Source organism: Triturus cristatus, chromosome 5_1 (genome assembly GCF_964204655.1).
Source record: "Triturus cristatus chromosome 5_1, aTriCri1.1, whole genome shotgun sequence".
In the NCBI taxonomy this organism is placed as follows: Eukaryota; Metazoa; Chordata; class Amphibia; order Caudata; family Salamandridae; genus Triturus; species Triturus cristatus.
The window spans coordinates 1,002,453,534-1,002,469,604 of NC_140587.1; the positions used below are offsets into that span (position 1 = coordinate 1,002,453,534).

A 16,071-nucleotide genomic window follows, 5' to 3' on the forward strand; every position below is an offset into this window, starting at 1 on the left:
GTCGGCTGGATGGTGGGCCCTTGGACAAAAAAGAAGAAGAGGAAGAAGAAGTGCTTGGTTGAACAATCGTGTCTTGGTCAGTAAGTGAAGCACTCGTTGTTGGTGGATCTTCAACCAGTGATGCAGGTGTACGGGAAGCGTCAAGTTCACGATCTGAGACGACAGACTCTTGAGATGAGGTGTTAGGTCTCTGAAATGGTCTTCGCCGAGCGTACACTTCAGCCCATGTATAAACTTCGTTAAGTTTATAATCTATGGTGTCTCTACGAAATTTCCGTAATTTGCGCTCTTGCAATTCCTTTCCATAAGACTCTAATTTATTGTTGATGTCATCGAGAGTGAGTTTCCAATAGTCTGCTTCACACCGAGTGGACAATTCTGTTTTGAGAGAATCTATTTCCTCATCTAGTTCACGGATTGTTCTGGCCAATTCTTCAATGAGCAATAAGATGAGGTCCAGTGAACATTTGTTTAATACGGCTTGCCACTTATCCATGAAGGTTTTATTGAATTGGAACTTGTAGAGTAGCGGTTTGATAGGTAGGCGTAGTCCCCGTGGAATCCGTTGAACTTTATGGTATTGAATGAGTGTTGAAGCGTGAAGTCTCTGGCTCAAGGCCCTGCGGGTAACAAATTCGAGTTGGCGTATCTGTTGTGATACTGATCCACTTTGTGCGTTGAAAGACGGTGCATCTTGAATGAGTGAGTAAATTTGATTGACTTGTGATGAAGAGTATGTTAAAGTATCAGCTCGATTGTCAGTTAAATTTGAAATGCTATCAAATGACATGGTGTAAGGAATGTCTCTTGGACCAGGAGGTGCTGCTAACTAAAACGGGCTGACTGGGTTCAATGAGGAATATTTCGAAGTTAGCGCACACAGGGGATAGACAAACGAATCATATATTGCTCTAATGAAAAAATTGTGGCGTGCTACTCAGAAACGAGGAAGCCCACCTCGCTGAACTAAACTGAGATATAGCTGGTGAACAGTCACCAGTGTACTGAGTGCACTGCTATGGAAAGAAACAAATGAGATAATTTTGTACAACTCAACTGGGTTACCATAAAATCTTGATGTGTTTAAACTGTAGTGAAATAACCAGCAGTCTGGTAAACAATCAATTAAACAAACAGCACTTAATTTGTTGCTTACTATTGTATTGAGAACGAAAAATGCAGTTACTGTTCAAGCTGTAACCAGTGAAACAATTGAAAAATAATAGTACACACAGTAATAAACTGCCCTAGAGCAGCGGATTGTATCATCAATTCTAAAGAAAATCAAGAACAAGCCCAATGCATTTCGGGATGATTCTCATCCCTTCTTCAGGGGCAGCTGAAAAAAATGAGAACAAAACAACATTGAGAACCGTAGCTATCTACATGCAAGAAATCTTTTTTGTCATCAAACATATACAATTGTGTGCAAAATGCAGCGTATCAAGGCACAAAGGATTCACGACTGGCCTGTGTTAGAGCATTAGCAATTCAATGGAGAAGAGGTTATAGAGATGCAGAAAAGAGTGAATTACTCTAAATTTGTGATTGAAGAATATACGCAAATGTGCCCAAGAATACTGTTTTTGAAAACATTTTGAATGAAAGACACCCGTGAAAATGTGACTGTGAAAAGAATGGGAAGAAATCTAGAAACTCTTACTGATGTGCGAAGTGACGATTCAATGCAAAACTAACCAATAGCGCCGAAGGCTGCCAAACACTGGGGTAAGTAATGAAAAAATAAGCGTCAACTCGTAGTGAAGAGAAAGGATGAATGAAGTGTAAACGAGACTAAACACAACTTACTCTCGTGCCGTGATGGTAAAATGCTGTGTCGCTTATGTGTAGCTGAGTCAATAACTGTTCTGCTTTGTGTTAAAGTTTGGCTGTAGAATGAGAGAGAAAAAAACAACCAAGATTTTGACGGGGAAACGAAAACAACTGATGTTGAAATGGGAAACAAAAAAAGAAGAAAGAAGCGGAAGGATGGGAACAGGAACCTACCCATGGGCTGGATGGGACCCTGCATGAAATGTAATCAATCCTCGGGTACTCAGTGCGAACGGGAATGAATCTGCCAACACAAAGCAGAACAGTTATTGACTCAGCTACACATAAGCGACACAGCATTTTACCATCACGGCACGAGAGTAAGTTGTGTTTAGTCTCGTTTACACTTCATTCATCCTTTCTCTTCACTACGAGTTGACGCTTATTTTTTCATTACTTACCCCAGTGTTTGGCAGCCTTCGGCGCTATTGGTTAGTTTTGCATTGAATCGTCACTTCGCACATCAGTAAGAGTTTCTAGATTTCTTCCCATTCTTTTCACAGTCACATTTTCACGGGTGTCTTTCATTCAAAATGTTTTCAAAAACAGTATTCTTGGGCACATTTGCGTATATTCTTCAATCACAAATTTAGAGTAATTCACTCTTTTCTGCATCTCTATAACCTCTTCTCCATTGAATTGCTAATGCTCTAACACAGGCCAGTCGTGAATCCTTTGTGCCTTGATACGCTGCATTTTGCACACAATTGTATATGTTTGATGACAAAAAAGATTTCTTGCATGTAGATAGCTACGGTTCTCAATGTTGTTTTGTTCTCATTTTTTTCAGCTGCCCCTGAAGAAGGGATGAGAATCATCCCGAAATGCATTGGGCTTGTTCTTGATTTTCTTTAGAATTGATGATACAATCCGCTGCTCTAGGGCAGTTTATTACTGTGTGTACTATTATTTTTCAATTGTTTCACTGGTTACAGCTTGAACAGTAACTGCATTTTTCGTTCTCAATACAATAGTAAGCAACAAATTAAGTGCTGTTTGTTTAATTGATTGTTTACCAGACTGCTGGTTATTTCACTACAGTTTAAACACATCAAGATTTTATGGTAACCCAGTTGAGTTGTACAAAATTATCTCATTTGTTTCTTTCCATAGCAGTGCACTCAGTACACTGGTGACTGTTCACCAGCTATATCTCAGTTTAGTTCAGCGAGGTGGGCTTCCTCGTTTCTGAGTAGCACGCCACAATTTTTTCATTAGAGCAATATATGATTCGTTTGTCTATCCCCTGTGTGCGCTAACTTCGAAATATTCCTCGTATCTCTGTGATAGTCATAAGCAACCCACCCTCCTCCCCGGTGGATGAAACAGTGATATCCTGAATGCATCAGGCCTTACTTTATACGCCTTCAAAAAGAACTGAAAGTAACTGGCCTTTGGCTGTGCATCATGGGATACCGAGGGTCTCTGGAAGGATTCTTAAAGGCACGGTACCCATTTACAGACATATAATGGCAGCCTATGGGGCTTCTTTGTCAAACCCTGCATCTCTATCATGAAAGAGGGATTTTTGTGAAGGAAAGTTTCTATGTGTGAAACTTAGTGAAAAAGTTTAATTTAACTGTTACCTGGCCTTTTCACTTCAGGATGAAGTAATGGCCAGCGTAACCTAGTGTTTTCAGGCTGCATTATTGGCTTTTATTATCTCTTAAGTGTCTATGCAGGACTGCAGAAGAAGACAGCTTAAGAGACTATAGCTATTGAAGTGCTCCGGGTCCACGCACATGGGCGGGACTTTTCACATGATTGACTATCGGAGATACCCCTACTACAGAACTGGAGTTACAGGTAAGAAACTACTCCTTACTCCTTTTCACGTTGACCATATCATCCTCCCGTAGTCCTTTGCTCACCTCACCCCTCTGAGTAGGAGGTTTAAGAGATCGGTTGGATCCTTAAAGAGAAGTTAGTGTTTAATCTATCCTTCCAGGAAACAATGTGTGGGCAACAGCTTTGTTGGATTTGCTGGAACAAAAAAGTGAAGAAGAGGACCATCTCATTAGATTGTGATCTGCATTAAAATCTACTGCTCACTGGCTAAAAATCTGCCTCCAGAAAGATTGTGTGCTCATTCCTCCAGATCAAAGTGTTTTACCACTGCACTGGTACGTGGTACAATTCTGAACATTTGCATGGCTGCTGCGTGTGTATCACTTAAGATAGCCAGGTTTATCAATGGCTCTTTGGTCCCGAAGAAAAATGTTGGTTTGCGCCAGCTCACATACTCACCTCCTGGATTGTACTACCTTGATATCTGCTCAAAAAGTGAGGAATCTACGTTTAGAAGTCTATCAGAAGAACAAGTTACTTGCCCTTTGGTAATGCATTTAATGGTAATGTCCAGCTTTAGGCATCTGTACACTAGCCCAAGCAAATCTGATTATGCTCAGTATCTGAATGCACGGACAATTCAGAAGGAAACTGATGTCAGTGTGCCTGGCTCGTTCCTAAATGCAACTCTGCACCTCAATTGCGGAGCAACATCGTTACAGAACTGTGCAACACCATCTACGATGCTTTCTGCTGCAGGTTTTCCAGATCGTGTCTGGCGCCTTATGGAATATTCAAAAGCGGATAAATCGGCAGTTAGTCTGTGCTAGAAAATGTGGTGTTGATCCCAAGCATACAGTGACATACTTATCAAGGTCTGCACTGCAGGACTTTCTTGGATAATTTGAGACTCCTGCTTCTTAGAGATTGGTGTGATGAGGATTCAGTTCGAAGATGTATTGCAGGAAAATGTAAGTATCTTTGGCTATTTCTTCAGATTCTTCACTGCCACCTTTCCTATTGAGTGAGTGAAAGATATCTAAATTTGAGGTCACTGTCATTGACGCACTGTTCCTATGTACATTCCTCACTGGGGTGTGGGAAAATCATCAGGATCTCAGTCTGTAGATGAATGCTTGTAATATACAGGTGTCCTGTTTGGCAGGTGGAGTTGCTGAAGGAGCACATCTACCTGCCAGCACTGAAGAGGTACTGCTGGGGAACATATTCCAGACCAGTAAGACACCTAGGAGAATAGTAAGATAAGGAAATCTGTAGGACTTTTATGTATCCACCAGAAATATTTCTCTGAAGCTAAAGCTAATGAAGTATTTTTTTTTTTGCTTAGGGCCATTGTTAATGGCAAGAGTTTTCTATGCTTTGACCCCAAAATATCCTCCAGATCGCTTACCTGCCCCTCAGCAGCTTACATTACTGTCAGCAAAGGCTGTCGTTGTTGGTATTTCAATGTCCAGCTAGTCATCCTTGCATACTTCTGCCAAACATAACTGAGTTTCTGCCCAAGCACAAAGTGATAGGTATTTTGCCCCTGTTGTATTGCATGATATCCTTGGATAATTGGCACTACTCAATCCCACCAGTGGAGGGCATTGGTGTGGTACTCCTTCATAAGTTGAAACAAGAGAGGGGCCCTACTAACACGACAGGGCACCAACCCAACAATAAGTTAGTTTTCCTCTTGGGTAACCTCACAAGTTAGCTTTCAGTCATTCACTTCAAAGACCAACCAATACCGCCAAAAAAAGCTAAAATAAATCTTCTATAGAAATAGAGCTGTTAGAGATGTAATATACAATGGTTGAAAACATTACATATGGAATTTTCTAATCCAAGTATATTTAACATGTAGAAAAAGCGCAGTGATCATATCGCGAATGGGTAAAAAAGGACAATGAAGAAGACAAAAACATTAAACCTTCATCTGCACATTGAAAAATAACAGGAGAGTATATTAGAAAATTAGTTTTGTCATTCGAGGGAGATCAATCGCAGATAAATCATTAATTGAACCAAACCCTTATTAAAATGAGGTGATTTGTCTTCCATAGTTTAATTAAATGTTTAGGTGATCTAGTCTACAGGTTTTCATAGCATTGACGCGTTTCTGTGGATTAATTTCTCGACCACTTTCCTCAGGGAAAAAGATATCTCCCACCAACGTTATGTCTTTATGTATAGACTTTTATCTGACAATAGGGGATTAATCCTTCACTCCTTAAACCAATTAATGCTGGTTGGAATCTCTAAACGTTGTACCACAGGTTCTGCCAGACAAAGAATATGCACTTTCGAAGTGCTTAAAATGGCATTGTAAACCTCCACTTCTTGCTGGTTTGTAGGCTTATGCCACCATCAAATTTAACAGGTCCCAATAGCCTCAGCCGTGCTTCAGGTAGGGGATAGAGCCTTTACGTTTATAATGCAAAGCCTTTTAAATAGCTGTCCGATATATTTTAGGTTCTTTTTTTTGGTGAAATTTGTTGGCCCTTGGAGTGAATGACTGAAAGCTGACTTGTGAGGTTACCCAAGTGGAAACCTTTTTGACTTATTGTACTTCTTCGTAAGGTCGGCAATCTGTATTAAGGTGTTTCTTTCCTTTGATACCAATATTTGTGGTGAACACAATCTTCCAACAAATTCTTCAGTGCCCTCCCTCCTTCCCTGAAGAGTAGTCCAGTGATTAAAAGAGTGCAAGATGTAGAAACATGTTTGGTTTATTTGTTGCTGATCCACTTACGCTCAGCACACCTCAAGAGGGCTCGGTAAAGAAGTTCTATTTAGTGATGCAAGTGGATTGTATACTTCTTTGTCAAATCCAGGGTAAGTAGAGTCTGTGTTCAAGCTTCAGGATGCTACCTGGAACCCTGGAAAGCCCTTGCTGGTGGAAAAGGGTTCCATAACTAGTCTGGCAGCTAGAATATTTATAAAGTCTGGCATCTAGTGGAAGATTATGTATCCATCAGATATAGTTGCAGAAGGTTAGCAATGTTTTCTTCCTAGTAGGGGTGGGCGGAATTGGTGGAGTTTGATTCCACAGAATGACATTAAAATTCCACTAAATTCCGGAGCAGGGTGGGCATTTGGCACTGTTTTCGTAGCGCAAAATGAAACCTTGAGTCCAAAAATTATTGCAATGATGCGTTTGTGCTAAGCAAATAGCGCAGCCGAATATCACTTGTTGCCCTAACATTATCTGCAGTGATTACCGCAGAGTATGTAAGGGCACCGAGGGGTATGCACTGCAGTGGTCTGTTTTCTAACAGGGGCCCCAAGAGGGAGCAGTTTCTCTGTTTAAAAGCCACTGCAATTTAAACTTTTGTTCTAATAACCAACACTACAGGCTAATTCCGCCAACGGAGTTCATCACTAATTCTGGGTTACAAGAGTAACATGGAATTGTAAAATTTCTTTGCTTCGGATTAAACATTCTGTCCAGGTCTTTTTCGGAGTCTTGTTCAGAATGCTAACTGGAGATGCTTGAAGACAGAATCTACATATGGCATGGAGGTATGGTAAAAAGTGAACTCTAATCCTTGGAAAGTTGCTTAACAGGGATTGTGTGTAGACACATGTTCCATGATTTATCTACCAGTTCAGCTTGACACGTGGGATGATTCAAATGGCATGCAAGTCTAAAAGCTAATGTTGGGATGGAGTACCCTTTAAAGTTAGGTAAATTCTCTTTCTACAGCTAATGGACTTCATTTATAATATCTGTTTAGGAGAGCATCTCTGTTTAGCAACATGTTAAAAAGATAGCTAGACTGGATTATTGGACCAGGGTGGTTACTGCTTAGTTGTAACATCTGTTAGTTTTAGTGTGTTACTAATAATTTCTATTAATGGCAGGTTACACATAATGAATTCAGATCTAGATCTTCACAGCCTGGAACTGAAGAAAACTCCACATTGGTGAATGATGTGGGTCCTGAAGTCCCCTTGATCCAGCCTTATGATTTTGAGACCGTAAGTGTTTTTGTAAAATCATTTGAGGCACTTTGAGATATGTGAACACTTTGATATCGAAAGGGCAAGAGATGCAACTGTTAGGATAGAGTAACTCTTGTGCTTATAGTATGTAATGCCATATGATTTTGAGCAGTAGTTGGTGTAAATTTTGAGCACTTATAGTTTTCTTTGATTCATCAGTATCTACCTGATCATTCTTCGCAGGGAGCACGTTTAAAAATGCATAAAAGTATGATGGACCCGTAATTATTGTAATGCCTGTAACACAGTTGGGGTTTTAGTTAAGTTTAAATGTTGATTTGTTTAGTAGGCTGCATTTGCCATCCTCTGAGTCAAAATGTGAAAATTGCTCTTCTTTGATTGTTGAACGCTCCTCTGCGTACTCCTGGGTTAAGATGGCCCAGTTAATTTGTCTCCTTTGCTGAATTGAATTCCTGGCATTGGGCATTACAATTAAAACAAGAGGCTGAAAGCTGCCTTCTTGAGCACCAACCTCTGAAATGCCAGCTGAATACAGACTAATGTGGTATCAAATGCATATTAATTTTCACAAGGGCTATATTAATGAATTTCGATTTAAGATAGTGGTGAAAAAGAACATATGACTGGTTTGTTTTAGTTATTGAGATAATAGGTGTAGAACTTATTTGAGGTATTAGGCAAGTCTTCAGTTACAGAACAGTGAGTACTACATAACCTCTGAACATGTTAACTATTGTGCAACACTGCAATAAACATTTATGTGTAGAAGTACACCTGCCACTGCAGCTTAGTTCTCACTGTAACATGCTCATATTGTAGAGCCAAAACAAGCATGTTCAGTTAATTTTTTTTAATGAAACGTTTTTACAGGCAATTCGGAGGTGAGCCCCTCAACTACTGTCACACCCCATGCCTGCACAGACCCTGGAGTCTTGTTCCTTTCTTATTCAACTACTTTAGTGCCCTTGCTCCTTTGATAAAATCCCGACTGAGAGCCACAGCTACCAGGGTTAGACTAAGGTTTTCCAAACTAATCTGAATGGACACAGTACAGGTAGTGAGTTTATTACAGTTTGAGTTCTCATAACCACACCATATAATAACCAGCTTTCCTTACAATAATAGATTACAAATGAAAGTATTGGGAAGAATTTACCTAGTAAGTAACATTTTGGGTGCTTGTTTAGGTCTAGGACTATATATATTTCGGATGTATACTTTCAGCAGATTACTCATTTTAAGAATATCCCAGAGAACAGACTAGATCTGGAAGCTTCACCAGAATTGTGTCTTTCAAATATTCACATACTTGTATCTTTCCCTGCCTGCAGACTGGAAAGATAACTTCAAGTAGCAGTAAAGTGTTAAAATGGCTATAAGCCTCAAAAGGGTATTCCTGAAGGATTACTTCTAGCTGCAGATTCCTCACCTTGTGAATATTATCTGGGTGCCCTACAAGATCTGTAAACTTTAAAGCAGAGTCCCTGCATGCTGGAAGATGTTGTGCTTTTCCCGGTCAGCATAGTTTTGGATGTGGTGAGCGGTTCCACATATGTGCCACCCATACCTGCTGATGTCCACTTTTGTTTCATGCCTTCAGGCGTGGTTCCGGAGCTGCTGCTTGGTCTTTTCAAACCCCGTTTCAGGTTTTGTCTGCATAGCGCTTATGAAATCTAGTCTATTTAATATAAATCTTAAAAGGGACTTACAGGCCGCCCTTAATTTTCATTGTTTTATGTGCCTGGGACTTTTCCGCCATTTCTATTGGCTGTAAAATAAGATTTCCTGTTCCTGTGTCTTATCCAGTGTGTCAGTATCCCATGACCCAAGTATGGCTTGCATCCATTTTTTTTGCATGCACAGTGCAATGCTTGCGCTGTGCTTGTTTACATAATCTCTCTGTGGTTGCATGCATTTCTGCTTTACTAAGGTTTGCCCTATACGGTGCATGTTTTTTGGTGCAATTTTATAAACCGCGATACATGAGCACCCAGTTCCATTACAGACCACACATTCACACAGAGATTAAGTGATAGTGAATTGCCCAGAATCACAGATACTCCTTCTACAAGCTTTGCTCTGCGTTTAGTGAATGCTAGGTGTCTTCTTGGTCGCTACTCCAATGCTTTTGTGGATACAGTGGCTAAAATATTGTCTGCAGTTCTGGAAGACCTTAGGGCATCTGACTCAAGCTATCCAGGATGGCCACCACATAGCAAAGTTTGTCATCAGGTATAGTTTGTAAACCGTGATCGCCTCCGTTGGGGCCACTAATGCCAGTGTGGCGCTTTGGCTCCATTCCTATGTGAGGTGTGCAGGCTTCTCCAGATATGTCCAGGCATGGCCATGCTGTTCTATGGCGCACTGGTCTTTTTAGGAAACAGATTATGCCCTGGAGCGATTTGAGGAAATGTGAATGTGTGAATGTGTGTGTACTTGTAAAGCGCACTATCACTCCTGTCGGAGTATCCTGGCGCTGAAGACCGCTGGGGAACCCGTCCTGGTTTTCCCTGTGAGATGGTCCCTTACTGGGTATCTCCAAGGTGAAACCAGGCATCCCCGGCGTCTGTGGGGGGCCGTTGTAGAGATGAGGCAAGCTTAATGCCCAGAGTTGCCGAGTGTGTTCCTGGTTAGAGTAGGTACCGAGGCGAGAATTATCGAGTCCGTTTTGACCCTGGTCCACGACCCTGCCGCGTCGGGAATTGAACCCTGGTCCCTGGCCGATTCTCTGCTTACGGGTCTGCCGCCTCTAACCAGTGAGCCACACCTCTCCACAAATCAGGGCCACAGTTTCATTCCTTGGGTCTTTCCTTCCCTCTACTTGACACATCCACCACTATCGTTGGATTGTTGTAACTACTTACCCTAACATCCATGTTAAAAGGCTGTAATGAGTGTTAACATATTTCTTTTTAGAAACCCAAAGGATTTAATTGAGCGGTGCTTCTTCAGGCTTCACCTTGAGATGAAACTCTGGCAAAAATGAAAAAACCCAAAACGGTTTCAACAATTTTTCCCTCTTTTGTGGCTATTGCAAGGTGGAGTTCGGTTTTTCCAGCATCCGGCCCCTCCACCAGCCCAGCAGGCTCTTCAGCCCTTTCATGGCCGAGTCCACGGCTCAGAGGCAATGCCCAGATCAGCAGAGACAACATTCAGTTTAGGTACTTGCCCCGTCATCATCCACCACTGTCAAAACTGCTTTAGTGTCCTTGCTCATACACAACCTCCTTGTAAGGGGCGGGGTCCAATGTTTCCTCTAAGGGTGGCAAGCATCATGTCTGACAAGTTGGGTCCTCCAAGTTGTATGCCATACCCCACTTTCCGTTTGTCATGGTGGAAGTCATGTTGGTTTTGTTGTAATAAGTTAATGCCCGATCTAATAAGTAGGAACTGGGTGTTTATGATGGATATAGCGGTCTGTGGATTCCTCAACTTATGACTCACCTCACTGCGCAGACTTCGCCAGAATTTTTTCTCCTTAGTACTCCCACATCGACTAGGATGTAACTTTAGAACGTCTCCATATGCTGCTCCGTGTAATGTCATCGGAGCCATAAGAAGACCTCGTGGGAGTGCTGACATCCGTTCCCTCTTTTCCGTGCCGTCGAAATGTAATTTATTTTTCCCAAGCTCTACATTTTTGGGAGTTCTTCTATACTGTTGTTGCTACTTTGTATCCTTTGAAGATGAGTCCTAGAAAGTTTGGATTCAAGTCGCACAGGTGATGTGGGGGTCAGATGACCATCACCGACCCGCATGAAGATTGTTTGTGGTGTTTGTCTTCTATCACGACATCGGTGCATGCTCTTTCTGCAAACGGATGAATCCAAAGGCCTTGAAGGAGAGGGAGGCCAAGTTATTCATGGCCAAAGCCAAGAGACAGAAGAGGGATTGCATGAGATCTCGGACCTGGTCGAAGTCAGACACCACATACTTTGAGATCCTCCATGAAACATAAGCGGTGCTCCGATTCTCTGCTTCCCCTTTGAAGGATGCAACTAAAGTCTGTGTCTCGGAGTCCTAGGTGACATCGCAAAGATGAAATGTCTCCAACACCTTCTCCACATGTGTCGTTGGCTTTGTCTCCGGCACAGAGGGCTGTTACTCCTCGGGCTCTGAGGAATGTTACTCCAGTGCCAGGGTTTGCAACTCCAGTGCCGAGAACTCCAACCGGAGCCAAATGTAGTTTCTCCATGTACTGCTCTAGAGCCCTTTGTTCCAGATCCTCCATATCCGTAATCCTGGCTCCGGGTTCAGATCCGTCTCCTTTTTTAAATGCTATGTCAGCATTTCTGCAAGGACTGCGAATAATCTGGTGCACCTGCTGGCTCCATGGGTCCACTTGCAATACTCTTGGTGGTTCCCCCTCATTTTCCACAGGCACCTTTTATGCCCTTTATACCAGTGACTCCAGGAAGTTGCCTTTACCAGTGCAGAGGCTGTTGATGCCATTGCATTTTCAAGAGGGCTGCTTGGAGGGTTTATCTCCAGTGCCGCCTAGATCTGATCTGGCACCGGCTTGACCTCAACCGACTTCAAACCCAGTTCTTTTTGAACCGGCATTGCCTAAGCATCCAAAATCACCGGAGCCGCCTTTGGCGCAGTCTACACTGATACCAAGAATGAGATCTTGGAGAGAGGCTCAAAGGCTGGTAGAATACCAAGAGGAGCATGAGGGAGCTGAAGAAGGAAAACGTGGACCTTGACCCTGAGTTTTAGGGATTACAAGAGGTAAGTGGTCTGGATACCTCCCCTGAGTGGGAATTTGCATCACCTAAGGGTTTACCACCTCCTGAGGTGACTTCATATCAGTTATTCGTAAAGCTGTAGATCTTTGGGAGTTTCCACTTCCCACAGCTGAACTGAAATGGAATATCCTCACTGAGGTGCTCCATTCTTCAGCTTCTGCACCAGAACCATTGTTGTCCTTCAATGAGGCTTTCACTGAGCCTATTTCAGAAGTCTGATAGAAGCCAATGTCCTCTCCTGCAGTTTCCAGGACAGTGTCTAGAAGATTAAAGGTAGCTCCTGGGGATCAGTCTTTTTTAACTTCCCATCACTCACTGGAAAGCCTAGTTGCCCAAGCTTCTTGCTATTCAAAGTTGTCAGCTGGGTCTTTTCGAACCACTCCTGCTGATAGGGAATCAAAAAGAATGGAGCAGTCGGCCAAAAGTTTTTTCGTTCGGGATTGTCTTGAAATCTACAAATTGCACATGTCTTTTGTGCTATTACATTCACGCCCTCATGGATTTGTCTAAAGAGGTCGTCCCAAAATAACCTAAGGTCCAGGGGCGTTTTTCTGAGCTGCTGTCGGATGCTCAGGCTGCTGCCCATCAAATAATTCAATCCCGGCTGGACGCAGCCGACTGTGGCGAGAGAAGGCCTGTATTGTGAGGGGTTCAGGTTTTTCGCCCAATGTTCAGTCTACATTGCTGGACTTGCCTTTTGATGGATCCTGCTTGTTCAGATCTAAGGCAGACTCTACACTGCTATGCTTTAAAGACAGCAAGGTCCTTAGGACTTCAGACCCAGCCCGGGGACTATAGACCGTTTTGGGGCTTTGCTAAGAACTTGTCCTTTTATTGCAGACAACATCCACATCAGCAGACAAATCCGCTATACACATCCTATAGGGTAAGGGGCAAAGGTTGTGGGGTTCTGCCTGGCAAAATGGCTACTTCTGCCTCTCCGACTGTTGCAGGTAAGCTGCTCTAGCGCCGCCATCTTAGAGCATGCTTTTCCCGTGGGAAGACGGGTGGCCTATTTTCTACGTCATTGGAGGTCTGTCAGTACAGACCTCTGGGTTTTAAACATCGTAGAAAATGGGTATGCCCTACTCTTTCAGGAGTTTCCCCCGTCATTTCCTCCCTGACAAGGCCTTTTCTTGGAAGAGCATCTTCTGCTTCTCCAGCAGTAGGTACTGTCATTGCTTCAAAAGGGTGTAATCGAGATAGTTCCAGAGCAGGAAAGGAGTCAGGAGTGATACACTCGCTATTTCCCGATTCCTAAAAGAGGATTGTCGTTTATGACCAGTTCGCGACCTCTGGATTTTTATCTTTTTCCTGAAACAGAAGTTCAAAATGTTGACCTTGGCCCAGGTCCTTTTTGCGTTGGAGAAGGAAGACTGGATGGTGTTGAGTACAGGATGCCTATTTTCACATCCTCATTCTGATGTCGCATCGAAAGTATCTTGTTTTGATGGTGGGTACTCTGCATTATCAGTTTGCAGTCCTTCCGTTTGGCCTTATTCCCCAATTCGAGTTTTCACAAAGGTTTTGCCAGAGGTGGCAGCACATCTCACAAGATCAGGGATTTCTGTGCTTCCTTATCTGGACTACTGCCTGATCAAAACAAATTCGCCGGAGATAGTGTTGCATCATTTGCAGGTAACACAGCTATTCAGTTTGGGATTTTCAGTAAATGTACCCAACTATCACCTGGTTCCCTCTGTGCAACCTGTTCATGGGGGCAGTCGTTCCTTCCTGTCTCCAAAGGATTCAAGACAGCCAGGCTATGATTCCACTATTTAAGAGTGGAGCGTCTGTTCCAGTCCTGAAGGTCTTGCACCTGCTTGGTCTGTTTGCTTCCTGCATTCTGTTGGTCAACCATGCATGCTGGCATATGAGGGCCCTCCAGTGGTGCATCCGCAGGCAGTGGCTTCAACAAAATGGAGATCTCAAGGAATTCGTCAAAATCTCCAGAGACACTGTAGCGTCTCTGCAATGGTGGAGTAATACAGGCAATCTGTCTCAATGGAAGATGTTTCACCCTCCTTCTCCTGTGGCCACAGTGATCACTGATTCCTCCACTTTAGGATGAGGAGCTCCTCTGGTGGATCTGGAGGTCAAACTTTTTTGGTCTCCAGTGGAAAGATTTTCACATCAATCTTTTGGAAGTGCAGTGATAACGTCTGGCTCTCAAGGCCTTCTTTCTTCCCTTTTTCCCTTTTCCCCTTTTCCCCTTTTCCCCTTTTTCCCTTTTCCCCTTTTTCCCCTTTTTCCCCTTTTTCCCCTTTTTCCCCTTTTTCCCCTTTTTCCCCTTTTTCCCCTTTTTCCCCTTTTTTCCCCTTTTTTCCCCTTTTTTCCCCTTTTTTCCCCTTTTTTCCCCTTTTTTCCCCTTTTTTTCCCTTTTTCCCTTTTTCCCCTTTTTCCCTTTTTCCCTTTTTCCCTTTTTCCCTTTTTCCCTTTTTCCCTTGCACTCCAGTTCTGGGCTCAGGGCCATTAGATTTGTGTAATTGCAAATCTGGCTTGAGTGCATGCCCACAGTATCAGTCAGCAATATTCGGGTGATCCCGAGTGGCGTCTCCATCCGGAGGTGGTACTTCACATTTTCTGGATATGGGGGTTTCCTCAATTGGACCTGTTTGCCACTCACGAACGCACACTGCCCATCATTCTGCAATGTCCAGTATCCGACACAGGGAGTGTTGGGGATGTGTTTCAGTTAGATGGGGGCTCAAAGCTTTATGCCGCCCCCATATCCTTGAGTTCTGAGGAAGATTAGCCAACACCTTATCCAAGTTATAATGATCGCCCCAGATTGGCCTCATAGGGTGTGGTACACATACCTCTGTTACCTCTCATTGCAACCTCTGTCTCCCTCTTGGGGCAGATAGCTCGCAGGATCAGGTTCTACACCATTCCACTTGGGGCAGTACTTTATTGTACCTACTTTCTACCCTGCCTCTCACCCTTCTGAGGAGGAGAGAATTTATTGTCTGGACCCCAATAGGACAGTGAGCTTCTACTTGGACAGAACCAAGGACTTCATGCTGGTTGATCAACTCTTCATGGGATATGTAGGCAAGATGCAGGGCAAGGCTGTCTACAAAAGGATGCTGTCCAAGTGGATAGTCCTGTGCATTAACATCAGCTTATCCTTGGCCAAGAAGGAGCCTCCTGAAGGTATTTGTACTTATTATACCAGAGCAAAGTCTTCTTCGGCTTTGGCAAGAGGTGTCCCTGTTAACATCTGCAAAGTGGCAACTTGTGCCTCCCTCCACACTTTTGAAAAGCACTATTGCTTGGATTCGGAAGTGAGGGACGACTATTTTGCTCTGACTGTTGCATAATTTTTGGTATAGGCAGACAGGCACCCTCCTCCAAGAGCGAGACTGCTTTGGGATTCAAGATGTGAGGAATCCACAGGCAGAATTATCCATCAAAAGTTCACTCCCATGAGATCCTCATCAATAGTCATAAGCACTGAATATTCCCGCCCATGCGCGGACACCCAGGAAAACTATAAAAAATTGTATTTGAAGACCGAAAGATAGAGAGAGATATATATATATCATATTTCCACATATCAGTGTAGCCTTCAATAAGACAGGCTAATCCGAGGCAAAAATCACTAATAAAATTGACAAAGTCAAAATTTGTCAGAGCTGTAAACTCCAGGGTCCTGATTGAAGGAGCCAGAAAGAACTGACCTAACTGTCATCCCTGAAGCATGATGGAAAGCTGGTGGTCATGGCTG

General features: G+C 43.1%; 1 protein-coding gene across 1 annotated transcript in view; it reads left to right on the forward strand.

Annotated features, from left to right (window-relative positions):
* Positions 1 to 16,071, forward strand: part of TENT4A (terminal nucleotidyltransferase 4A) — a 535,327-nt gene that overhangs the window by 411,691 nt on the left and 107,565 nt on the right. The window contains exon 11 of the mRNA XM_085606105.1: positions 7,492 to 7,608. Coding sequence (XP_085462231.1) covers positions 7,492 to 7,608 — 117 coding nt within the window. The remainder of the gene's footprint in view (positions 1 to 7,491; positions 7,609 to 16,071) is intronic.